Source organism: Erinaceus europaeus, chromosome 1 (assembly GCF_950295315.1).
Source record: "Erinaceus europaeus chromosome 1, mEriEur2.1, whole genome shotgun sequence".
Lineage (NCBI taxonomy): Eukaryota > Metazoa > Chordata > Mammalia > Eulipotyphla > Erinaceidae > Erinaceus > Erinaceus europaeus.
The window spans coordinates 158,367,332-158,392,726 of NC_080162.1; the positions used below are offsets into that span (position 1 = coordinate 158,367,332).

The 25,395-nt window shown below is 38.3% G+C and overlaps 1 protein-coding gene across 1 annotated transcript in view; it reads left to right on the forward strand.

The window, feature by feature from the left end:
- Positions 1 to 25,395, forward strand: part of RP1 (RP1 axonemal microtubule associated) — a 180,182-nt gene that overhangs the window by 71,099 nt on the left and 83,688 nt on the right. Inside the window, exons 7-14 of the mRNA XM_060198887.1 lie at positions 1,911 to 1,989; positions 7,916 to 7,991; positions 10,544 to 10,620; positions 10,726 to 10,757; positions 10,948 to 11,077; positions 15,222 to 15,325; positions 18,600 to 18,776; positions 23,721 to 23,933. Of these exons, the coding sequence (XP_060054870.1) occupies positions 1,911 to 1,989; positions 7,916 to 7,991; positions 10,544 to 10,620; positions 10,726 to 10,757; positions 10,948 to 11,077; positions 15,222 to 15,325; positions 18,600 to 18,776; positions 23,721 to 23,933 (888 nt within the window). The remainder of the gene's footprint in view (positions 1 to 1,910; positions 1,990 to 7,915; positions 7,992 to 10,543; positions 10,621 to 10,725; positions 10,758 to 10,947; positions 11,078 to 15,221; positions 15,326 to 18,599; positions 18,777 to 23,720; positions 23,934 to 25,395) is intronic.

A 25,395-nucleotide genomic window follows, 5' to 3' on the forward strand; every position in this document is an offset into this window, starting at 1 on the left:
TCCTTGGGGGTCTCAACTGTTGTTTCCCTAATACTGCCATTTCTTTCCTCCAATGTTGTTTTCATTTCTGTGATTAATAAGTTTATTATTGCTTGCATACTTTTCTTATCTATGGTTACTTCTGACTGATTTGTGGTTTCTTCTGGGCTCTTGTCTTCATTCATTGGGGTAGCAGTTTTATTTGTTTTTAATCTACCCATTTTTTTTTTAATTTATGTGTTTCTCTCTTTTTTTTTTTTTTTTAATGTTCTGTTGTTCCTCAGTTGTTGTGTTTTGAGCACAAGTAACACTGTACTAAATACCTTTATGACAATTGCACTCACCAACCTCCGGAATAACCGTAGCAACTGAAGTAAGTATTGAAGGAGTTTAATCGTTACCAGTTAGCCAAACAATTTCTCCAGTCCGTGAAAAAATAGTAACCAAATCCCAGTGAAGAAAGAGAAAAGGAAGAGAGGATAGCAAGAATAGACAGTTATGCAAATCTACTATCCAGTGTATATTCTAAGGGTAACAAGAGTGTAAAGGGAACTAGAGCAGAGATACACACATAGAGAGTCCACTCTGGGTCAGATTTCTTCCCCAAAGTAATTCAGAAATTCAGAAAGGCAAAGAAGAAAGAAGTGTATGACAAGATTAAAAAAAAAAAAAAAAAAAAGAAAAAGAAAAAAAAAGAGAGAGATTGAGAGAGATAAGAGAGAGAAAAGGGAGAAGATAGGAAGAAGAGTTGTAATTAAAGAGCAGTGCGAGGAACTTCCCAAATGTGTATCAGTGAATTAAAAAAAAAAAAAAAAAAAAAAAAAGGAAAAAGGAAAAAAAAAAAAAAAAAAAAAAAAAAAAACCCTGTTTGGTGGTATGGGGTATCCTGCTAGTAGCTGGTCCCAGGCACTGCTTATGGGGGGAGGGGGGGCGGCGGGAAGGATGTATGCTTGAAAATTAAAAGGAAGAAAAAAGAATTTTTTCCCCTACTCTAATTCTTAACCCAAATTAAGTTATAGAAACATCCTTGGTATGACCGTTATGGCCCCTTATTGGATGGCCTGCTAAAGGCAGAAAATCCTATTGTTTACACGAGATGTGTCCGGAGCTCAAAGGCTAACCGCTTCTGCTTCTCCGGGCGCCATCTTCCGGGAAACCCCGCCCTCCAGACTTTTTTAAAGGATTTCTCAAAAATGAACACTAGCTCCAAGTCCTTTGATCCAATGAGAGCTATACTCAAGAAGTCTTTGGATCCACCCTCAGGGTCGCGGTGGACCCTGGCAACTCCCAAGAGGCAGCCCCCGAGCTAAAGTGCTCTCTCCGGGTCCTCTGCCCGCCGCGCTCTGCAACCGGCGGAGGAGCCGCCTTCCCGGGCGGGCGGAGGACAATGCCCGGCGCACTTGCCTTGCCTGGCGCCGCCTGGGAATTCTGGAGCCCCGCTAGTCCGTGTCACCTTTGCTCTAATTGTTAACCCAAATTAAACTGTAATAACTTCTTTGGTGCCCTCCCCCTTATTGACTGGCCTGCTAAAGGCAGAAAATCCTACCTTTGCCGGCGATGCTATCAGAGCACTCGCTGTTAAGCGACTTCTCAGGCCGTCGCCATCTTACCTCGAGCCTCTACTCTATTTCTTAACCCAAATTAAGTTATAGTCACCTCCTTGGTGTCACCACTAGGACCCCTTATTGACTGGCCTACTAAAGGTAGAAAACCCTACCGTTTCCAGAAGATGTGGTCAGAGCTCAAGCCACTAGCAGCTTCTCAGTCTGCCATCTTCTGGGAACCCCCCCCCCCCGATTTATACCTTTTCATGTATTTTCTTCATGAACTCAATTTTTTTCACAGTCAGTTTTCACATTATGTAATTTTTACGTTTATCAGAAATCAGACTCATAGTTTAGAACTAGTAACCGTTTCTTGATTTCTTACAGACTGACACCTTCTCCCTGGAAGCTGTGCACCTTGGGAAATTACGCAAAATTATCATAGGCCATGATGGAATTGGTTCAGGTAACAATAGTCTGTAGGTTGATATTTAAGTCTGATTCCACTGATTTATTTATATTTCAAGATTTTTAAAAAAAATTTTTACTGTGGGGTTAATGGAGTATAGTAAGTACAGTTGCTAGCACATGGATACAATATCTGATTTCTCTTCTCAGTAAGATAGCTATCTGCAAAATATTCTCACCCACAAATTAGGTCCATTATCATGTACCAGGACTGGAAAGACCCCCACTCCACTCACCCCTCTCCCTATCTTCCTTCCTCCCCAGAGTCCTTTGCTTTGGTGCAATACATCAAATCAGTCCAAGTTTTACTTTATGTTTCCACTTTTTGTTATTTGTTAAGTTCTGCCTATGAGTGAGATTATTCTATATTCCTTCTTCTTTATTTGGATTATCTCACTTAACATTATTCTTTTTTAAAATTAAAAAAATTATTTATTTATTTTCACTTTTGTTGCCCTTGTTGTCTTTTTATTGTTGTTGTAGTTATTATTGTTGTTATTGATGTCATCGCTATTAGATGGGACATAGAGAAATGGAGAGAGGAGGGGAAGACAGAGAAGGGGAGAGAAAGATAGAAACCTGCACCCTGCTTCACCGCCTGTGGAGCAACTCCCCTGCAGGTGGGGAGCCGGGGGCTCGAACCAGGATCCTTATGCCGGTCCTTGCACTTTGCACCATGTGCGCTTAACCCGCTGCGCTACCGCTGGACTCCCTAACATGATTCTTTCAAGCTTTATCTAAGATGAGGCGAAGAAGGTGACTTCATAATTCTTAATAACTGAGTAGTATTTTATTGTGTATATATACCATAATTTAGCCATTCACTTGTTGTTGGACATCTAAGTTGTTTTCACATTTGAACTAATACAAATTGTGCTGTTATGAACATAGGTACAAAAATATGTCTTTGAATAGTTGTGTTTTGTTCCTTTGGGTATATTCCCAGAAGACGAATTACAGGGTCATAGGGGAGGTCCATTTCTAGCCTTCTGAGAGTTCTCTAGACTGCTCTCCACAGGGGTTGGACCAATTTACATTCCCACGAACAGTGTATGAGGTTCCTTTACTCCCTCAACCTCTCCAACATTTGTTTTTACTATCTTTTCTAAGGGTAATTTCTAGTCATATCCCACTGACAAAACCAAGTCAACTGGCCAAGACCAAAGCCAGTGGGTGTGGAGATAAATAAAGACAAATAAAGCAGTAGCTCCAGATTAGTGTTACTACATATTCTTATTTGATCCATTAATTCCATTCCTAGAAGGCTGTTAAAAATATTGAAAATGTAAATGAACAGTATACTCAAAATTGGAACTTTATTATATATACTAGCAAATTCCCTTAGTGGAGATGTGTCATATATGATATAGACATACCTAGAATGGCTATACAACTTTAAAAACCATATTGTCACAGAATAGAAAAAACTCATGTCAAATGGCAAATTAAATAAATATTTCTTGATATATAGTAATATATACTCACTAGTATTTAGAGGTAAGAAGCTACCTCTAAATCTGAAAGCTCTACATAGCATTAGTTTATTTGTTTTCATACAATAGTCTGATGCAAATCAGAAAGATCCCCCACCCTTGCCAGTGTCACCTATAATATTTTTTAAGTAGGGAGTCAGGAGCAGACTCTTTCCTGTGTAGGTCTGTTCTTGGTTTTTCAGGGATAACCAGAGTATTGTGATAATATTTTTAAGGGCGAGGGCTGCAAGTAATTATATTACTTTTGTTCACATATGTTTGGCAAGAACTAAGTCGTATAACTATTTCACTTCAAGGGAGACTGAGAAATGTGTTTTAGTGTAAGCAGAGAAGGACACAGTAGAATGGCATGTAGTGTTAACTCCACCACATCAAGACTTTTACACATGAAGACCCAGGTGCAATTACATCTGGGAATACTATAAAAAGACAAAGAAAAAAGACTGAAAAATGTGTAAATAAAGATTACTTAATTTTTGGGGGCAGGGACTATAATAAAACCTGGTTTTAACACTTCCTTTGTATATTTTAAGTGCAAATGAATATAAAATAGTGGATGGAAACTGATAAATAAGAACAGAAAGGGAAAACAATGTAGAACTTGGATTGGGTTTGTTGTACTGCACTAAAAGACTGAGTGCGGGAGGGGGGGAAGTGCTGGGAGGTTCATTATAGTGGAGGAGGACCTAGGCTACTGGTGAGAGTGTTTTGCAGAAAACTGAGAATGTTACACATTTACCAACAACTATATTTACTGTAAATATTAAACCCACCAATAAAGATATATATATTTAGTGGTGAATACTGTTTTGAGTAATATAAGCTCCTTGTAAGTATTTTGTTTTAAAACAACACTTTTTTGGGACAGACATTGGCAATTTATAACTTGCATGGGAGTTAGTCAACTAACATCACTTGTTTGATAGAAACTCAAAGATGGGCAAAGGGGTAAAAAAAACCAACTTTACAGTAAGGCAAAGGTAGGTCTTCAGGTATGTTCTAGTTGTGACTGCTGACATGGAAGCTAAAATTGGGCCAAATAGAAACAGACATCTAAGGTGGTTGAATTGGGAAGCATATTTGACTTTCTTTGATTGGCGCTGAGTTGGAAGGGATGGGAGGAGAAAAATAGATGTCTGACAAAAGCATGAGCAAGTCTTTTTGTTTTTGATTTCATGTCTAGTTGCTGGAAGGATATGGTTTGGCTGGTTACCACAGAGACGGTGATCAGATTTCTGTTGTCATATACACTGTGACCATTGTCCATACTTAATCTTTCATGGTTATCCAGTATTTTTTGAATGAGTAAATCAACATTTCATTTTAGTAAGTGTCCAGTCACTCCTCTTCCACATGCATGATAATTTCTTTATGCTCAACCTTTATCTGTCAACATACTATAAATTTATTTTTTATGTTTCATATTTATCAACCAATGAATTGTAAGTCTTTCTTTTAAATTGATTTACCAGTACATTTTCACATGAAAGAGAGAGAGAGACACCATAGCACCAAAGCTTCTTTCAGTGTGATGCCGTCGTTGTTGGATAGGACAGAGAGAAATAGAGAAAGGAGGAGGTAAGACAGAGGGGGAAAGAAAGATAGACACCTGCAGACCTGCTTCACTGCCTGTGAAGCAACTTCCCTGCAGATGGGGATCCAGGGGCTGAAACTGGGATCTTTACACCTTTCCTTGCGCTTAGAGCCACGTGTGCTTAACCTGGTGCGCTACCGCATGACCCCCATGACTGATTTTTAAAGTGTGGCTCTATATAATCAAGACCTGAGATGTTAAAAATTCAGTCCTTCAGGGGAGTAGCATAGTGGGTTAAGCGCACAGTGGCATGAAGCGCAAGGACCGGAATAAGAATCCCAGTTTGAGCCCCTGACTCCCCACCTGTAGGGGAGTCGCTTCACAGGCGGTGAAGTGTCTTTCTCTCCCCCTCTCTGTCTTCCCCTCCTCTCTCCATTTCTCTTTGTCCTAACATCGACGACATCAATAAGAACAACAACAATAATAACTACAACAACAATAAAAAACAAGGGCAACAAAAGGAAAAAAAAAATTCAATCCTTCAGATCTGTTCTTGGATGACCAACCGTTCAGCCTATCTGGTATTGACTAGGCATAGCACTAAAAACATGGCATACTGAGAAATCCCTGAGAAAACTAGGAGTAAATCAACTTGGGTTGATTATGTCAGATCTACCAACTCATAAACTTGATGTGAGCTTAAGCAATATCTTTTTATTTTCCATATGCTTTTTATTTATAAAAAAATTTTTTTGGGGAGTTGGGCGGTAGCACAGCGGGTTAAGTGCACGTGGCGCAAAGCACAAGGACCGGCATAGGGATCCTGGTTCGAGCCCCCAGCTCCCCATCTGCATGGGAGTCGCTTCACAGGCGGTGAAGCAGGTCTGCCGGTGTCTTTCTCTCTTTGTCTTCCCCTCCTCTTTCCATTTCTCTCTGTCCTATCCAACAACAATGACATCAAGAACAACAACAATAATAATTACAGCAATAAAACAATGAGGGCAACAAAAGGGAATAAATAAATAAATATTTAAAAATATTTTTTAAATATTTTTTTAAATTGCTGGTGCTCAGTGCTTGCATAATGAATCCACCACTCTCAGTAGCCATCCCCCATCATTTTTTTCTTCTTATATTTGATAGAGACAGAGAGAAATAGAGAGGAAATGGTGAGAGAGACAGGGAGAGAGAGGCAAATACCTGAAGCACTGGTTCACTCACTGTTTTTGAAGTTTCCTTCCCAGCAGGTAGGGACAGAGGGTTTGAACTCAGGTCTTTGTGCATGGTAATGTGTGTGCTCTACTGGGTATATCATTTCTCAGCGCTTCAATTGTGTGTTTCTATAATCCCTCCTTTGTGGTTCTCATGCATGCTGAAATTTACTGGTCACTGTACTAGGGAAGTATGCGAAGTTTAGCATAACTCAGTGATAGAACCATATGATTAGGGATAAAGTTGAAGACTAAGCAGAGACCAGGCAGTGAAAATCCTTTTTGTGCATTTACCATTCCATTACATAGTCTTGTTGGTAACTCATCAGCTCAATACATTTTGAACTTTTTCCTTCTTGTGAAGTCAAGTCTTCAAGCATTCTAATTTTACCATTTCCAGGCTACGTTTTCAATCAGGGAGGAAGGGGAGCAGAGAGAGAGAGAGACAGTGAGGGAATTAGGATACAGAGAAGTTGATTCACCACAGTACTCAAATTTCCCCTGTTGACATGGACCTCCCTTGTGGTGCCAGTTCTTGAACCTGGGTGTCTAGACAGCACTCTTAGCAAGGCACATACCCAACCTGGTGAACTATAGAAGAAACCACTATGATTAGTTAAAAATGTTTTATCTAAATAAAAGTGACTTGTGTTTTAAGTACCTCCAATTTGCAACCTAATGTAAAATTAAATACTCAAGAAGTGATTACTATCATCATGTATAGTAGCTCAGTTTGTGTAGTTGGATGGCGAGTGACTTCATTTTCTAGCATATATATAGTCCAAATTATACATACATATTCCAAATTTAAGTTTATTTCTGTATGCATATTTTACAAATAGAAAGTGTGTTTCTAACTCATCAGATTTATACTACTTGGAAGATCTTAAGTCCAGGATTATAAATACGTTTTATGGAATCAAAAGCAATTACAGAATTTTTCTATTTTCAACTGTTTGGAAAACTATATTCAAGTATGCATTACAAAACATAAAGCCCTGAAATATGTTATAGTTTTGTTATATGTATAGAAAATATCTTTAGGGGGCCGGGCGGTAGCGTAACACGTTAAACGCACGTGGCGTGAAGCGCAAGGACCGATGTAAGGATCCCGGTTTGAGCCCCAGGCTCCCCACCTGCAGGAGAGTCGCTTCACAGGCGGTGAAGAAGGTCTGAAGGTGTCTTTCTCTCCCCCTCTCTGTCTTTCCCTCCTCTCTTCCTTTCTTTCTGTCCTATCCAACAACAGCAGCAATAGCAACAATATTAGTAATAACAACAATAAACAACAAGGGCAACAAAAGGGGAAAATGGCTTCCAGGAGCAGTGGATTTGTAGTGCACCAATCCCCAGCAATAACCCTGGAGGCCATAAGAAAAGAAAAGAAAATATCTTTAAATGCCACTTTTAGTTTATTTCTCCTATGTCTTGCTTTATGTGAACTATTAAGGGTTTACAATGTCCATACATACATTTGGAAGCTAAGATCTCTTTCTTTAAATTTTTATAGTGAATTTTTTTTCAAATCATTTTATTGGGGATGATAATAGTTTACAGTACAGTTGTTGACACATGGGTATAATTTTTCTTCTCCTATGATAGGTGTTGGACCTCTTTTTCAAAGCAATTTATATGACATCTTGATTATACATATTCATGCCACATTTTTCTTCTTTATCTTATGTTTAGGAAATGGCTGGTTTCTTGATGATGTTGTAGTCAAGGATCCCACAACAAACCATGAATATTCTTTTTTCTGTCACAGGTTTGTAAGTATTTATTTTTAAAAAATATCTATTTACTTAACTTTTTTTCAGTTAGGTGACTTAACATTTTTTACATAACTCATATTTTAGGAGTATTTGCTTTTTTATTAGTGATTTAATATCGATTTACAAATTATGAGGTAACAGGTATAATCCTTTTTTATTTTTTATTTATTAGTGATTTAATATTGATTTACAAAATTATTTGTCATCAGGGGTAAAATTCCATACCATTTGGAATTCATCTATTGTAAGCTACAGTTTTCCTAAGGCTGCAGATATGGGTAACTATTATTTCTATAACTATCTGTCTATATTTGTATATAATTGCCGGTTTTTGTGGCCCCACTATTTTTAAAGGCTCGTCTTCTCTTTCTTTCCAACCTACACATAACCCTGTTGCTACATCCAAATATCCCTCTCTTTTTCCTCTTCTCTCTCTGGGTCCTGATAGAATTTGGAGTTCAGATCCCTCTTCCTATCGCTTCTCCCCCACTGGGGATATGGATCAAAATGATTTTTGAGGTGCGGAAGGCAGGAGTTCTGGCTTCTGTAATTTCTTCTGTGCTGGACATGGGCGTTGGCAGGTTGATCTATACTCTCAGCTGGTGACAGGTCTAATTCCATAGATTTCACCACCATTCCCTCTATTGGAAACTGCAGTGGTTCTCCCAAGTTCACATACATGGGTTGACTATTATTTCAATATCTGTCTATCTGCTTGTCACCTACCTATCATCTATCTGCCTTTCCCCCCCCCCATGGTTCTGCCTTCTCTTTCTTTTTTTGTTTTTAAATGTCACCTGATGAACACTGGTTGTAACTTTCATTTTTAAAATATTTTATTTATTTATTTTCCCTTTTGTTGCCCTTGTTTTATTGTTGTAGTTATTGTTGTTGTTCTTGATGTCATTGTTGTTGGATAGGACAGAGAGAAATGGAGAGAGGAGGGAAAGACAGAGAAAGGGAGAGAAACACAGACACCTGCAGACCTGCTTCACCGCCTGTGGAGCTACTCCCCTGCAGGTCTGTGCTTTATGCCAAGTGCACTTAGCCCTCTGAGCTACCGCCCACCCCCCCTTCCTTTCTAAGTCACATCTACACCTATTGCTACTTCTGAATTTCCTTCCTTTTTTGACTTCTCTTCCTGGATCTGGAGTTGGAGTTCAGAGCCCTCTAATTATTTTCCCCTAATATTTCTTCCCCTTTGGGACTACGGATCAACATTCTTTTTGGGGTGCAGAAGGTGGGAGTTCTGGCTTCTGTAATAGCTTCTCTGCTGGAATTGGGCGTTGGTATGTCAATCCATACCTACAGCCTGTTTCTGTCTTTCCTTAGTGGGATAGGCCTCTGGAGAGGTGAGACTTTGGGACACTTTGGTGAGGTTGTCTGCCCAGGGAAGTGACGATGGAATCATGGTAGAGTCTGCAACCTGGTAACCGAAAGACAGTAAGATATAAAATATTTAGTAAGCAGGAACAAAATAAGTAAGAATAGAGCAGATGAGAAAGAAGCTAGGAAGTCTATTTTAGATATGTTTTAAAGGGCCCATGACTGCTTTTTTTTTTTCCCCCTGAGTTTAATAGCTAACATGCAGGTGGACTAAAAATACTGTCTGGGAAGATGGTGTCAGAGGTGATAATAGAACTAGAAAGCTGGATCAGGACAGAGAGTAGTTCTCAGACTTGAAGAAAATATGTAAATGCAATTAACTGTTTACCACATCAGTCTGACCCAGGGTCCATATATATATTCCAGTTTAGCATAGGATCCTGTACAACCTTTGAGTCCCTGTCTGAGCTCACAGTCCATGGTCACAGCTAGGAACATTCTAGGCTTCACTCATTTCAGAACTAATCTTTCTTGAGTCGCAGAGTAGGATAACCTAGCCTTCCTTCGAAGAGTGGGGAAGTCCATACCATTGCTGCTTTTATAGTGAGGGTAAAGTTGTGGAGAGGCCCACAAGAGGGCTTATGATGTTGTTCTGATGGAAGTGACCAGTGATGGTGGAGAGAGGGAACTGTTAGAGGCTAGGCTAGAAATATTTTCATACTCACACTTGGTGCATGCAAGTCACCACATCCCCCATTAAAGTTCTTAGGAGTGGGATGTAGGTGGACTTTTATACTGAACAAATTCATTTCATATTAGTCAGCTTCAGGTAAATATATTTTTTATTTAGTTATTCCAGGTCACTGATGCTTTATTGGGTGTGTTTTATAGACGTTATTTTAAGGGCTACTTCTTCTATTAGAAATATATTTATTATGCTATTATAATTCCTATTGGTACAAATCTCTAACAGCCTAGAAAACTTATTCCCTTTGAGCCAGGTTTCAAGCTATACATAAAAATAACAAAGGTACAAAAATGTTGCTTGTGACTTTTATATGATATCATTGTTTTTCTAATCTCTCCATTTTCTATTTCTATGGTAGATATCTACGGCTTTTTCTAAATCCGGTTATCCTTTGTTTTATTTTGGCTAGATATTGTCAGTGATTGATATAAATTCAGAATAGACTTGACATAGTTTCCCTCCTCCCCACAGATGGCTAGATCAAGGGGAAGATGATGGTAAAATTGTCAGAGAACTGTATGCCAGGGATAACAGTATTATCTTTGCAAGTGAGTATCATGTAAACACATTTCTTTAAAAACTGTTTTATGGTGACTAGGGAAAAACATGCCACTGATAAAATTAATGGTGTTTTCTTTTCTTTATATTCTTAGGGCAGAAACTAGAGCTGTATAGAAGAGAAACAGTAAGATTTTACTTTTGGCCTAGAAAATATTTTTAGCACAAGCAACATTCGAATCGAATTGCTTCTTGATTTGTTAAAACAAATAAAGATTAGTAAGGGGAGTTTTTTAAGTGACTCTTCTTTTTATCTTTTAAATACATAGTGGTATATTTTTTTTGTTTGTTTGTCTTTGTTTTGCTTTTCTACTTAGTGGGCTGCAGAAAGCTGGAAGTTTATGAAAGGAAATACTCTTCAGTTCTACAACAGGCTTACTGGAGGGTTTGTCCGTCTGCATCCAGATGGCATGGTTGATGCAAGAGGAGAGAAAGCAGACAAATATGGTAAAATCTGTGGGTAAAGCATGTGGTGCTGTGGCAGGCTTGGGATCTGGATAAAGGCATTTTTCTAGGACCAGTTTAATTTAGAGTTGTAAATTCTTATTTTTACTATGGTTTTTCACCACAATCACATCATTCAAATACTTCATTATCTATATTAATACAGATTATTAATAGGTGCTAGTTTTTAATTTGGACATTCAATATAAGTTTGCAGAATGGCACACTGTGAGCCAAACTTATGTTTTGTATTATATAACTGAAAAAAATGCATGTAACTTACATTAACTGTTCATGAAAAAACAAGAATATGTATCTTTCAAACATATGGTCATTGAAAGAATTAAATTGGTGTGATTTTACTTTACTAAAGTGGAATTCTCTTTGACACACTGTGTTAAGTAACTTGACAACTGCAGAAATAACTAAGACACTTTCCTGAGTGCCAGGGATTCATAATCTATGAAGAAGACAAATGTTGTCTAATAAATGCTTGTTTGTAGTAGGTGTCATAGTAGGGTAAAGAGGAAAAGCTAGACAAAAAAATAGTTTTGTTGCCTAAGAACATGTTATGAATCCATGACCATAAGAATTAATGGAGGAGAAAAACTAATAATGGTAATTTATTATAAGCTCAAAATCTTCCTGAAATTTAAATTTTCAATAAGCAAAATCATCCTGCTGCATCTATGAATACAATTTCTCTGTACATTTTTTATTAAAGAAACTGCTAAAATCACCTCTATTATGTGTTGGAGGTACCAGTCTAGCATTTTTTTTATGAGTGTTTACTTTTAGTTTATAGTGTTCATCTTCTTCTTTATTACTTCTTTATTGGGGGATTAATGTTTTACAGTCAACAGTATATACAATAGTTTGTACATGCATAACATTTCTCCTTTTTCCAGATAACACTACAACCCCCACTTGGTCCTCTGTTATCCTGTCCAGGAACTGAACTCTCCCCACCCCAACACCAGAGTCTTTTACTTTGGTGCAATAAACCCACTCCAGTCCAGGTTCTGCTTAGTGTTTTCTCTTCTGATACTGTTTTCAACTTCTGCATATGAGTGAGATCATCCCATATTCATCCTTCTGTTTCTGACTTATTTCACTCAACATGATTTTTTCAAGGTCCATCCAAGATCGGCTGAAAACGGTGAAGTCACCATTTTTTACAGCTGAGTAGTATTCCATTGTGTATATATACCACAACTTGCTCAGCCACTCATCTGTTGTTGGACACCTGGGTTGCTTCCAAGTTTCAGCTATTACAAATTGTGCTGCTAAGAACATATGTGTATACAGATCTTTTTAGATGCATGTGTTGGGTTCCTTAGGATATATCCCCACGAGAGGAATTGCAGGATCATAGGGTAGGTCCATTTCTAGCCTTCTGAGAATTCTCCAGACTGCTCTCCACAGGAGTAGGACCAATTGACATTCTCACCGGCAGTGCAGGAGGGTTCCTTTGTCCCCACAATCTTGCCAGCATTTGCTGTTGCTGATGTATGCCATTCTCACAGGAATGAAGTGGTATCTCATTGTTGTCTTTATTTTCATTTCTCTGACAGTCAATGACTTGGAACATTTTTTTTGTCTGTCTTCTTTTTTTTTCCTTTTTTTTTTTTTTTATAAAAAGGAAACACTGACAATACCAGAGGATAAGAGGGTTACAACTCCATACAATTCCCACCACCAGGATTCTGTATCCCATCCTCTCCCCTGATAGCTTTCCTATTCTTTAACCAGTGGAAGTATGAACCCAGGGTCAGTATGGGGTGCAGAAGGTAGAAGGTCTGGTTTCTGTAATTGCTTCCCCGCTGAACATGGGTGTTGGCAGGTCGATCCATATTCCCAGCCTGCCTCTCTCTTTCTGTATTGGGCAGGGTTTTGGGGAATCAGAGCTTCTGGACACATTGGTGGGGTTGTCTGTCCAGGGAAGTCTGGTTGGCATCATGGACTTGGAGCATTTTCTCATATGCCTGTTGGCCTTTTACATCTCTTCTGTGGTGAATATTCTGTTTATCAGGAAAAACTCTGTATTCTTGGGTTGGGGGAATTCTATTGCGATCAGGCTAGTCATGGGTTTGGGATGATGGTGGTAACCTTTCCGTTATTGCTTGACCTTCCTGCACTGGGTGATGGTGGTCTCAGGTTAAGGAGTGCATCCATCAGGTAATACAAAGAGTACTGGAATAAGATAAGTTCTGAATTCTTTTATCAATTTGTAACTCAGCAGGGATATTGGAAAAGTTCCTTACTTCTCTGAGTTCCAGTTTTCTTCATTTGCAGAATAGTGGTGTAGGAAATTTAACGAACAAAATTATATAAAATATTTATTGAGTGCCTACTATGTTCTAGGCACATTTATAAGTGCTTGTATTGATACATAGTATACAGGGTAGAAAACAATACATGTCCTCAAGACTGTATTTTGTGATTAAAATGTATGTAAAAGTATTCTGAAAACTAAAAACAAATATGATGATAGCCTTCATGGTTGTCAAAATCAGCTGTTAATATGCAAATAACATGCACTTATTTTTATAATTTGTTCTTTTATTTTATCCTAAAGCACTGAGATTTATAAATAGATAATACAATTTTGTACAAGGGAAATTTGTCTTCCTGCAAATAGTTCCATCTGGTGTTATTTTAGGGGGTTGTCTCATAAGCTTACTAAGATATAGAAGGTAATTATAATTTTTCTTTGAAAATTACAACAATTAGCCAAACCACATGTAAATAATCAAAGGCCGCTTTAACTTAATCTTTTTATTAAAGACACATATTTATCCTCTGGGATTACTGACCAAAGATCTCTATGGGGTGCAGAAATTTGAGGTTTGGCTTCTGTAACTGCTTCTCTGCTGGACATAGACCTTGACAGGTTGATCCAAACCCCCAGTCTGTCTCTACCTTTTCCTAGTGTGGTAGGAATCAGGAGAGGTGGGGATCCAGGACACATGGTGAGGTCATAAGTGTAGGACAGGCAGGTTGGCGTCACAATAGTATTTTTCAAATCTGTCTGTGAGTGGGATCATCCCATATTCATCCTTCTCTTTCTGACTTATTTCATTTAACATGATTCCTTCAAGCTCTATCCAAGATGAGGTGAAGGAAGTGAAATCACCATTTTTTTTAAATTTATTTTTTATTTAAGAAAGAATAAATTAAAACCATAGGGTAGGAGGGGTACAGCTCCACACAATTCCCACCACCCAATCTCCATATCCCATCCCCTCCCCTGATAGCTTTCCCATTCTCTATCCCTCTGGGAGCATGGACCCAGGGTCATTGTGGGTTGCAGAAGGTGGAAGGTCTGACTTCTGTAATTGCTTTCCCGCTGAACATGGGCGTTGACTGGTCGATCCATATTCCCAGTCTGCCTTCCAGTGGAGGAGATGGGATATGGCACGCTGGTAATGGGAGTTGTGTGAATTGTGCCTCTCTTATCCCATAGGCTTGTCTATCAGTATTAAGTCACTAGTGGTAAAAAAATAGAAGCTGAAAAATAAGAAAACACAAAGAAGAACTTGGGCTGGGTTTGTTGTATTGCACCAAAATAAAAGATTCTGGGGGCTAGGGTTCAGGTCCTGGAACATGATGATAGAAGAGGACCTAGAGGGGGTTGATTTATTATGTGGAAAACTGAGAAATGTTACACATATACAAACTACTGTATTTTACTGTTGACTGTAAACCATTAATTCCCCCCCCCCCAATAAAGAAAAAAACCCAAAAATATGGAGGGGTGGGACACAGAATTTTGTGGTGGGTATAGGGTGGAACAAAAAAAAAAGACAATATTTAGCTGTAATATATCTTAAAATGTACTATTTGGGTTGGTGGTGGTGGCTCACTGGGTAAAGTACACATAGTACAAGGCGCACAGACCCACTCAAGAGTATGGGTTCGAGCTCCTGGCTTCCCACCTGCAGGGAAGTCACTTCACAAATGGTGAAGCAGATCTTCAGGTGTCTATCTTTCTTTCCCTCTCTCTATATTCTCCTCCCCTCTCAATTTCTCTCTGTCTTATCCAATAAAATTAAAAAAGTACTATTTGGATGTTTTAATGTATAACTGAATAAGGAAAAATAACTTACAAGCATGAAGTATTTTCATAATTTAAAATGTTTTCCAGGTCTCTTTGATGTTGTTTTCAACAAAGGAAATATATGTATTCTACAAAGTCATGAAATGAGGCACCTTTCTCTTGCTCTTGATAATGGTTCTGTCACTGGAATGGTATGCTGTAATTTTTCTATATATTATACATGTATCAGTAGTATTATAGCTGATATAATGTTTCTACAAGACACTTTAAATATGATTATTAAAATGTATTTTCATTGATTTTTTAAAGCTAATGGGATAGTGTTGCTTCATTATTTATTTAATAGTTTATTTATCTTTTAATGAGTGAGAGATACAGGGAAAAATGCAGTGGCAGTGTGACCAGAGCAAGGCTCAAGTCTGGCTTTTTGTGGTGCTGGGGAATGAACCTGAGATCTCTGAGCCTCAGTCTTATGCATAACCATTACGCTATCTCCTTAGCCCCTCACTGATTTTTACTTTAATTTTTTTCATTTTTTCTGTTTTGTCTCATTAATTTTTCATACATGTTTCTAAATTTTAACAATTAAAATTTCAGTAAGAAAAAGTAGATCACTTCTCTTACAGTACTCAACATTCTAAGAAACCTCAAACAGTTAACAATGTCACTTTTGAAAAGCCCCTTTAGGGACTATTTGGGAAAAAGTCATTGATGTCACCTAATTATGCTTTGTATTAGCTTGAAATTTCCTATTAGTCTTGTGATAGGTTCCACATTAATTATATTCAAATGATTACACACAATACTTTAATTTGGACTTTGGTCTCAAAATATATAGTGATGTTCCTCATAGTTCAGTTCCGATTGGCAAGTCCTAATGTATTCAAACTTCAGATGGATTTCTTAAAATTATTTTTTTTATTGGGTAGGGACAGAGATCAAGGCAAGGGATAAAGAGGGAGAGAGACAGAAAGACACCTGCAGTACTACTTCACTGCTTGCAAAACTTCCCTCCCTGCAGGTGGGAACAAGGAACTTGAATAAAGGTTTTTGAGCAAAGTACCATGTGCCTTCAACCAGGTGCAACACCACCCAGCCTGCAGATGGATTTTTTTCACTAGCTTTGTTATTTACACACCACAGTGAGGCAAAAGATTTTTGCTGAGCTTTGTAGCTTTCAGGTTCTGGCTTAAATCATTCAAAGTGCACTAGTAAGTTCTTTCTTTTCACTCCAGAATGATTCTTAGGGCAATGAAGAGAGACAGGGTAGAAAACTCTCTCTCTCTCTTTTTCTCTTTAATTTTTATTTGTAAAAAAGAAACACTGACAAAACCATAGGATAAGAGAGGTACAACTCCACACAACTCCCACCACCAGAACTCTGTATCCCATCCCCTCCTTTGATAGCTTCCCTATTCTTTAACCCTCTGGGAGTATGGACCCAGGGTCATTATGGGATGCAGAAGGTAGAAGGTCTGGCTTCTGTAATTGCTTCCCCGCTTAACATGGGTGTTGGCAGGTCGATTCATACTCCCAGCCTGTCTCTCTCTTTGCCTAGTCGGAGAGGGATCTGGATAAGCGGGGCTCCAGGAAACATTGGTGGGGTTGTCTGCCTAGGGAGGTCCAGTTGGCATCATGGTAGCATCTGGAACCTGGTGGCTGACAAAAGAGTTAACATATAAAGCCAAACAAGTTGTTGACTAATCATGAACCTAAAGCCTGGGATATTGCAGATGAAGATTTGGGGTCTCCGTTTTGAAGATAGCTAGTAGGCCTTGTTTAGTTTTATTCCAAAGAGCCCACGACTATACTAGTTTTTCTCCTGAGCCTGACCTCTGATATGCAGGTGGACCCAAATTATAGTCTGAGGAGATGATGTCATGGCTGGAAAAAGGGCTAGAAAGCTGGGTCATGGAATAAAGTAGCTCCCAAATATGGGAAAGGTATATAAATATTGACTGTAGACCCCATTGGTTTGATCTTGGGCCCATATTCAGCTTAGGAGCCTATGTAACCTCTGCATCCCTATAGGTCTGAGCTCAGATTCTGTAGTCATGAGTAGGAAAGTTCCAAGCTGCCCCATTTCAGGACCCATCTTTCTCAGGTGGTAATTAGAGTATGTTATCCAGCCTCCCTTTGGAGAGAACTCTTGACAATATTCTGAATCAAGAACATCTCCCATGATTTGTTTAGTTTTTTTTTTTACAGTAAAACAGAGTAAATCTAATGGGTTAATTCAAACTTCTAGTTTAAATTGTCTCAAATTAGGAAGACACATATGAAGGGGTGAAAAATAAGAACTCTTGGGAAAGAGGACAATGAAAGCAGTGAAGGGAAAAAGGGTGATTTTAGATCCTGGAAAATGGACTTAAGCTGAGTGTGAGAGTGTTTTGCAGACACCTATGATGGCAAGATGGGAAATTATATCCATGTGCCAACAACTGCAAACCATTTATTTACCTTCCAATATGAAAATAAAAGAAATTTAAATACTAATAAGATGAATATTACTATCTCATTAAATTATCTTGACACTTCAGCTATTTCCCCCATACTGTACTGTATTTTTAAAAAACATTTATTTATTTATTTATTTTATTTGATAGGACAAAGAAAAACTGAGAAGAGGAGGGGAGATAGAGAGTGAGAAAGAAAGTGAAGCTGGGGACAGGGAAATGGTGCACCTTTGAAAACATGCATATCACCATGTGTAAGGACCTCAATTCAAGCCCTAAGTCCCCACCTGCTGGGGGAAGCTTCATGATTTGTGAAGCAGGGATATAGGTTTCTCTCTTTCTCTCTTCCTCTCTATGTCCCCTTTCCCTCTCAGTTTGTTTCTGGTCTGTCTCTATCCAAATAATGAATAAATAAAAAATAAAAATAAAAAATAAAGACACCTGCAGCACTGCTTCACTGCTCATGAAGCTTCCCCCCTGCAAGTGGAGACTGGTGGCTTGAACCTGGTTTGTTGTGTTTGGTTGTTTGTGCACTTAACTGTGTGTGTGGTCTCCTGATCCCTGTACTTTGGGACTTTAAGAAGTCAAAAAAAAAAAAGGAAGATGATGAAGAAAAAGAGGAAGAAGAAGGAGGAGGAGGAGGAGAAAAAGAAGGAAGGGCGGGAGTAAATAGCATAACGGTTATGCAAAGACTCTCATGCCTGAGGCTCCAAAGTCCCAGGTTCAATCCCCAGCACCACTATAAGCCAGAGCTGAGCAGTGCTCTGGTAAAAAAAGGAGAAAAGGAGAAGAAGATGAAGGAGAAGAAGAAACAGGAGAAAGTTCTTAAGAGCAAGATACTGGAAATCAGGTTGGTAAGTCAAAGCAATGATTTACAAAATTATGAAACTTGTGTATAGAGTATTCTACAGAGTGGAGTAGACCTAAACACACACACAATGTCAGAATACTTGGATTGAATCATTTTCTATTGTGAATTCTTAGGCTATTCCCTCCATTTTTCTTTCAGGCTAGTGGTGGGCCCTCAACTGAGCTGAGAGTACTTTGTCAGCCCAACCGCTGTGCTCTTATTGAGTCAGCACTGGTTCCTGGTCACGCAGTCATTTTTGACCGTCAAGGCAAAACAGCTGATGAATCATCAGCAGGCTATGCAGACCTTTCAAAAGAATTTGTGGTTTTTGTCAAGGTAAAATGGGGGGTGGTGGTTTTTATTCTAAAGTTTCTATTGCAAAAATGCCTACTTTCTTTTGCTTTGTTAGGAAATATTCTGAAATGGAGTTATATCATAATCAGAAGTCTTCTCATTAGGTAGCATTAATGCCTATTGCCGTTCTATCTACCCAGAAGCTGAAGCAGTAGGGAGTATAGAATTAACAATGAAACTGGTGAGATCTGCATCCAATCAAGAGTTGGGGGTTACTTCTTAATAACAAGTTAGAGATTTCTGTATTTGGGAATAAAACAAAGGTTTACATTGAACTTTTCTGGCAATTAGAATATTTACATCCTTTGAGTGTTGTATCTATGTGAATATTTCATAATGATTATACTTCTTTCTTAATAGGATGTACTTGTGAATTTTTCTTAAAAATAATATTGTGGGGCTGGGTGATGGGGCACCTGGTTGAATGCAGACATCACAGTGAACAAGGACCCTCGTTCAAGCCCCTGTTCTCTGCCTGTGGTTGGGAAGCTTCACAAGTAGTGATGTATGCTGCAGGCCTCAATATCATCTATATCTGTATCTGCATCCTCCTTCCCTCTCAATTCCTTTGTCTCTACCAAATACATAAATAAAAACATTAAAATATTCTTATCATTATATAATAACATGAGAGCAAGCATTTGTGAGTTTACCTATTTTGTGCCAGGCACAAAATACTGAGTGTTTCACCACATACAGACCTAAATAAAACCAATCATCATACAGTACTGACAAATATTGTTCTGTATTTTAATTTTTAATTTTATTAAATTTAAATTTAAAAAACTTTAAATTTAAATATTAAATTAAGATTTTAGTTTGTAGTCTTGACTAGTAAAGCATAGCTAGTAAATGTTTAATGATGATTCAGATAAATGTTCATTAGTCTTCAAAATGGTTTATACTTCCTATATAATAAGCACTTCATCATCATATTATTGTAAGCAACATTATTTTTGATGGTTATACACTATTTAAATTTAAGGACTATGTATTTGTTTATCATTGGTCATTTATTCTTAATAGCTTCATTTTAGCAATTCAACATATGCTACTGTAAAATATACTTTGCATATATCTCTAACTACATTTTTTATTGTTTTCTTCACTTAGATATATACTTCAAAATGAATTTCAGGGTCAGGATTAGAAATCTTTAAGAATCTGAAGATTCTGGGAATACACTGCCACGTTTCTTTCCAAAAATGTTATAATTATCAATCTCGTGAAAGTTGAGCCAACTGTGTTAGAGGAAATAATTCATATAAACACCCATAATTCTGACACAAATTTTAGAATTCAGGAATCCTTGAGACAGTTTCAAGGTTTGACCATTCACTAAAATGACTCAGAGGTCACTGAATACTGGTATACTCATGGCTAGTTTTTTTCTCCCATGAGAAAGGGTATTAATATCAGTTAAGGAAAGAAATCTGTAAGACAGAATCTAGGAAAAGTACCAAAACATGGAATTTATATATGTCTTCTTTCCACAGAGTTAGTGCAGCATTATTTTCTCAATATTTATATATAACTGTTTCATTGGGTATTGCCAACCAGGAATGCTCATCTGATTTTTAGTACCTTTGCTAATTGAAATTTCATCATATAGAATCTATGTGGCTCACTTATCTCAATCTCTAGCCTGTCAGGAGACAAGCTGACTCTTGCTCATCATACCCACCCTAAATCACACTTTAATTGCTGACAGGTCCAAGGCCCCCAAGCAAACAAAAACTTTCCTACTAGACCTCACATTCCAAGGGTCTAAAATGACCTCTTAGTAACTATGAGCAAAGACTAGACCTTCCTAGGTAAAGTCCCCCCTCTCCCTCTCCCTTCATTTCTCTTTCTTTCTCTCTGTTTCTTTCTTCCTTTTTTCCCCTCTACTGTCTCCCTCCTTCCTCCTCACATTCTTCATTCTCCTCTTTGTACTCTTCCCTCTCCTTCATTTTGTGTTTTGGTGCCTGGCTTCGTCTTTATCTTTTTTTATTGAGGTAATATTGGTTTACAAGTCTGTACATTTTATGGGTACAACTTTACACCACAACATGACTATACTGAAGTAGCAGTATACTTCCTTCAGTCTACTGGATCTCTTCCTTTCTTACAGCTCTTCCCCTTCTATTTTTGGTGAACTCAGTTGTGTGATCATTCTAAAGGGTTTGTTTTCACATGCTTTTGTTCCCTTGCTTTGTTTCTTTGCTATATATATATATATATATATATATATATATATATATATATTTTTTTTTTTTTTTTTTTTTTTTTTTTTGCCTCCAGGGTTATTGCTGCTCTAGGAATCCACTGCTCCTGGAGGCAATTTTCCCCATCTTTTTCTTGTTGTTGTTGCCCTTGTTGTTGTTATTGCTGTTGTTGGATAGGACAGAGAGAAAAATGAGAGATGAGAGGAAGACAGAGAGGAGGAGAGAAAGATAGACGCCTGCAGACCTGCTTCACGCCCGTGAAGTGACTCCCTAGCAGGTGGGGAGCTGGGGGCTCAAACCAGGATCCTTGTGCCGGTCCTTGTGCTTTATGTCATGTGAACTTAACCCATTCGCTGCCTCCTGGCCCCTGCTTTGTTTCTTTGTATCCCACATGGAAATGAGATCATGTGACATTTATAAATTTGTTAGTACCCAAATCCTTTTGACAGGAGACTAGATATCATATTAACTTCAATTTGAAGGTGGTTCTTAAAAATGACCTACGGGGATGCAGAAGTCACATAGACTCCTAAGTTGAATATGGGCCCCAGATCACATCAAATCAGTGGGGTTTACAGTCAACAATATTTATACACCTTTCCCATATTAGGGAGCTACTCTCTTCCCTGATCAAGCTTTCTGGTCCTTTTTCCAGCCATGACATTCTGCCCAGACAGTAACTTTGATCCACCTGCATTTCAGATTTCAGGCTCAGGGAAAACAACAGCAACAACAACAACAACAAAACCTAATATATTCACAGGCCCTTTGGAATATAATTAAAATAGGCCTACTAGCTATATACAAAACAGAGACTCCCCAACTCTTCATCTGAACTATTCCAGCCTTTAGGTTCATGATTAGTCAACCACTTGTTTGGCTTTATATGTTAACTCTTTTTTCAGCCACCAGGTTTCAGATGCTAACATGATACCAACCATACTTCCCTGGACAGATGACCCCACCAATGTGTCCTGGAGCCCTGCTTCCCTAGAGCCCCACCCCACTAGGGAAAGAGAGAGGCAGACTGGGAGTATGGATTGACCTGTCAACACCCATGTTCACTGGGGAAGCAATTACAGAAGCCAGACCTTCCACCTTCTGCAACCCACAATGACCCTAGGCCCATACTCTCAGAGAGTTAAAGAATAGGAAAGCTATCAGAAGAGAGGATGGGATACGGAGTTCTGGTGGTGGGAATTGTGTGGAGTTGTACCCCTCTTATCCTATGGTTTTGTCAATGTTTACTTTTTATAAATAAAAAAGAAAAAAAGAAAAAGAAATTGACAATGTCCATTACAGTTTGGATTACCCTTCTTTAAGTTTCTTTACCATTTGTATTTTGTCATTTGTAACTTGTATATTTATGCCCCTTAGCCATTTCTCTACAGTATTAATGTAGTTCTTATTAATTTTCTTCTCCTCCTTCTTATTTTATTTTAATTTTTTATTTTCACTAGAGTCATCACTGAGGCTCAGTGCCTGCACTATAAATTGACCACACTCAGTGGTCATTTTTTCTTTTGTTCTTTTTCTATTTTATTTGATAGAATAGAGAGGAAACTGAGAGGGAAGAGGGAGATAGAGAGGGAGAGAGAGAGGTAGACATTTGCAAACCTGCTTCACCACTTGTGAAACTTTTCCCCTGCAGTTGGGGACCGAGGGTTCAAACTATGATGTATCAACCAAGTACATCAACACCTAGGCCTTCTAATTAACTTTCAAGAACTTTTTATATTTTCCTTTTAAATTATTGACTATATAAGATTTATTTAAATATCCCTTAGTTGTATTTCAATTCTTTTTATTCATCTTCCTTTCCTACATGCATACATTTAGCTAATATCCCATAATTCAAATACTTTTATAATATACTATTTTTTTCAATTTTATATTAAAATTATTTATTATGATCATAAATTTCTTGAGAAGAATTTGTGTTTTGTTTTTAATCTCTTTAGCATTAAATAATCATTGATGTAAAGGATGATGAGCCAAACAACTTTCTTTACTTTTGCTGTGCTTTACATAGAAGCTAAATTATTTATTTCTTAGAGACTGAGCTATTACTCACCCAGTAGAGTGTGTACTTTACACTCTCACTCACATGTGTGAGGACCCAGATTTGAGTTCCTAGTCACCAATGGTAGCACCCACATGGAGGAAGCTTCATGAACTGTGGAGCAGTGCTATGATATTTCTCTTTCTCTCTCTCTCCCTTCCTGTCTTTCATCCTCTAAGAAGAAAAATAAGAAAGGTGGTAGGAGAGTTCACAAGGCATGGTAAAACCATGTAAGTGCAGAATCTCAGTGCTAACGCTGGTGGAAAAAAATTCGATGATGATGATGATGATATCACCAGATTTATCACTGCAGCTTGGTGCACACTGGATCAATCCACTGCTCCTGGTGGTCATTTCCTCCCTTCCCTTCTTTTCTCCTCTCCCTTTTGTTGATAAGATAGAGAGAAATGGAGAAACAGAAAGAGATGCACCTGCAGCACTAATTCACCACCCGTGAAGCTTCCCCACGGCACATGGTGACGTATGCTCTTTACCTGGTGTGCCACCCTGAGCCCTCTTTCACTTATTTTTAACCATCATACTTCTGGTTAGATTCTGATCTCTGCAAGATCTATGGATTCTGTTTCATTCTTCCTCTAGTAAAACATTAGCTTGTCATTTACGGCCTTTCTTTCTGTTCTGCTTGTTCCTTTGAAGGGTGTGTTTCTCAACAGTGCTGTTATTCTACTTGCTACAAGTCTACGCCAGGCCCTGTGTCTCCAGCCTGATGGGAGCTGTAGTGGAGTGGGAAACCAATCTGAAAACTCCTACTGGAAAGTACATAAAATCAGCTCTGGAATTTGCATGTTTGAAAGTGTGAAAAATGCACGGATGTATCTGAGGATTAAGGATGGCCAGTGTGATGGAATGGTAAGCATCTGCTCGTATTTCCCCTCTGCAATTGTTTAAGGAATCTGCCAACAGCACATACGAGAGTGGCACTTTATGATGATTTTGCCTTTCATTTAGTAGTCTGGAATTTGAATGTTATATTTGATAGTTCTCCCTTGGCTGATGGGAGAACTAAATGGGAAAGATGGTTCCATGCATGATATATTATAGAGGGATGCTCACCCGCTAGAAACTGCTTCTAAAAGCACAATATTCATGCCTATCTGCTGGAATTGTGTTTGAACAAAGATTCTAATGTATATATACCAGGGTATGATCTGTTTTGGTTGTTGAAGTGTGGTTTGGAGACCAACAGTATCAATAGTTAGAAGCATATCATAAATGTACATAGGTCACACCCTGGCAGCTACTTCCCATCAACAAGGGAAATGTTTCATAAATTTCAAACCATGTATAGGCCTGGGAGATAGCTTACTGGGTAGAAGGAATGCTTTATGTGGGCAAGACACTGGATTCAATTGCTGGCAGCACAAATGAAATACTATGAATGGCACATGGGGAGTGGTGCAGTGGGTACCTCTCCTGTTCTACCCTATCTCCCTAAATTAAAAAAAAAATTTGGCAAAGAGAGGCCACAGTCATAGTATTCTTTATTATTAATAACAATGGGCAAAATAAAAATAAAATACCCATGGGAGGATAATGGGACAATGTGAGAGATGTATTGAATGAACATTACTCAGCTATTAAAAAAAAAGCTATTAAAACTGTTTTTGTCCAAAGTCCCAGGTTCAATCCCCTGCACCACCATAAGCCAGATCTGAATAGTGCTCTGGTAAAAAAAAAAAATTATCACCCAAACAAAGAGACTCCTTACAGAAGGGGAGATCTTTATATCCCATACAACAGACAAGAGGCAAATAACCAAAACATATAAAGAGCTCACCAAACTCTGAAACAAAAAGACAAATGACCCCATCCAAAAATGGGGAGAAAATATGAACTCAATATTCACCAAAGAGGAGACCCAAAAGGCCAGCAGATATATGAAAAATGCTCCAAGTCATTGATTGTTAGTGAAATGCAAATAAAGACAACAATGAGATGCCACTTCACTGCGGTGAAAATGTTATACATCAGAAATGATAGTGGGCAGGGGTAGCTAGCCTAATGGTTATGCAAAGAGGCTTTCATCCCTGAGGCTCCAAAGTCCCAGGTTAAGTCCCCTGCATCATGATAAACCAGTGCTGAACAGTGCTTTGGCTTAAAAAAAAAAATAAGAAAAGAAAAGAAGAAATGAGGGAGTCAGGCGGTAGCACAGTGGTTTAAGTGCACGTGGTGCAAAGTGCAAGGACCGGCTTAAGGATCCCGGTTCAAGTCCCTGGCTCCCCACCTGCAGGGGAGTCGCTTCACAAGTGGCGAAGCAGGTCTGCAGGTGTCTGTCTTTTCTCTCCCCCTTTCTGTCTTCCTTCCTCTCTCC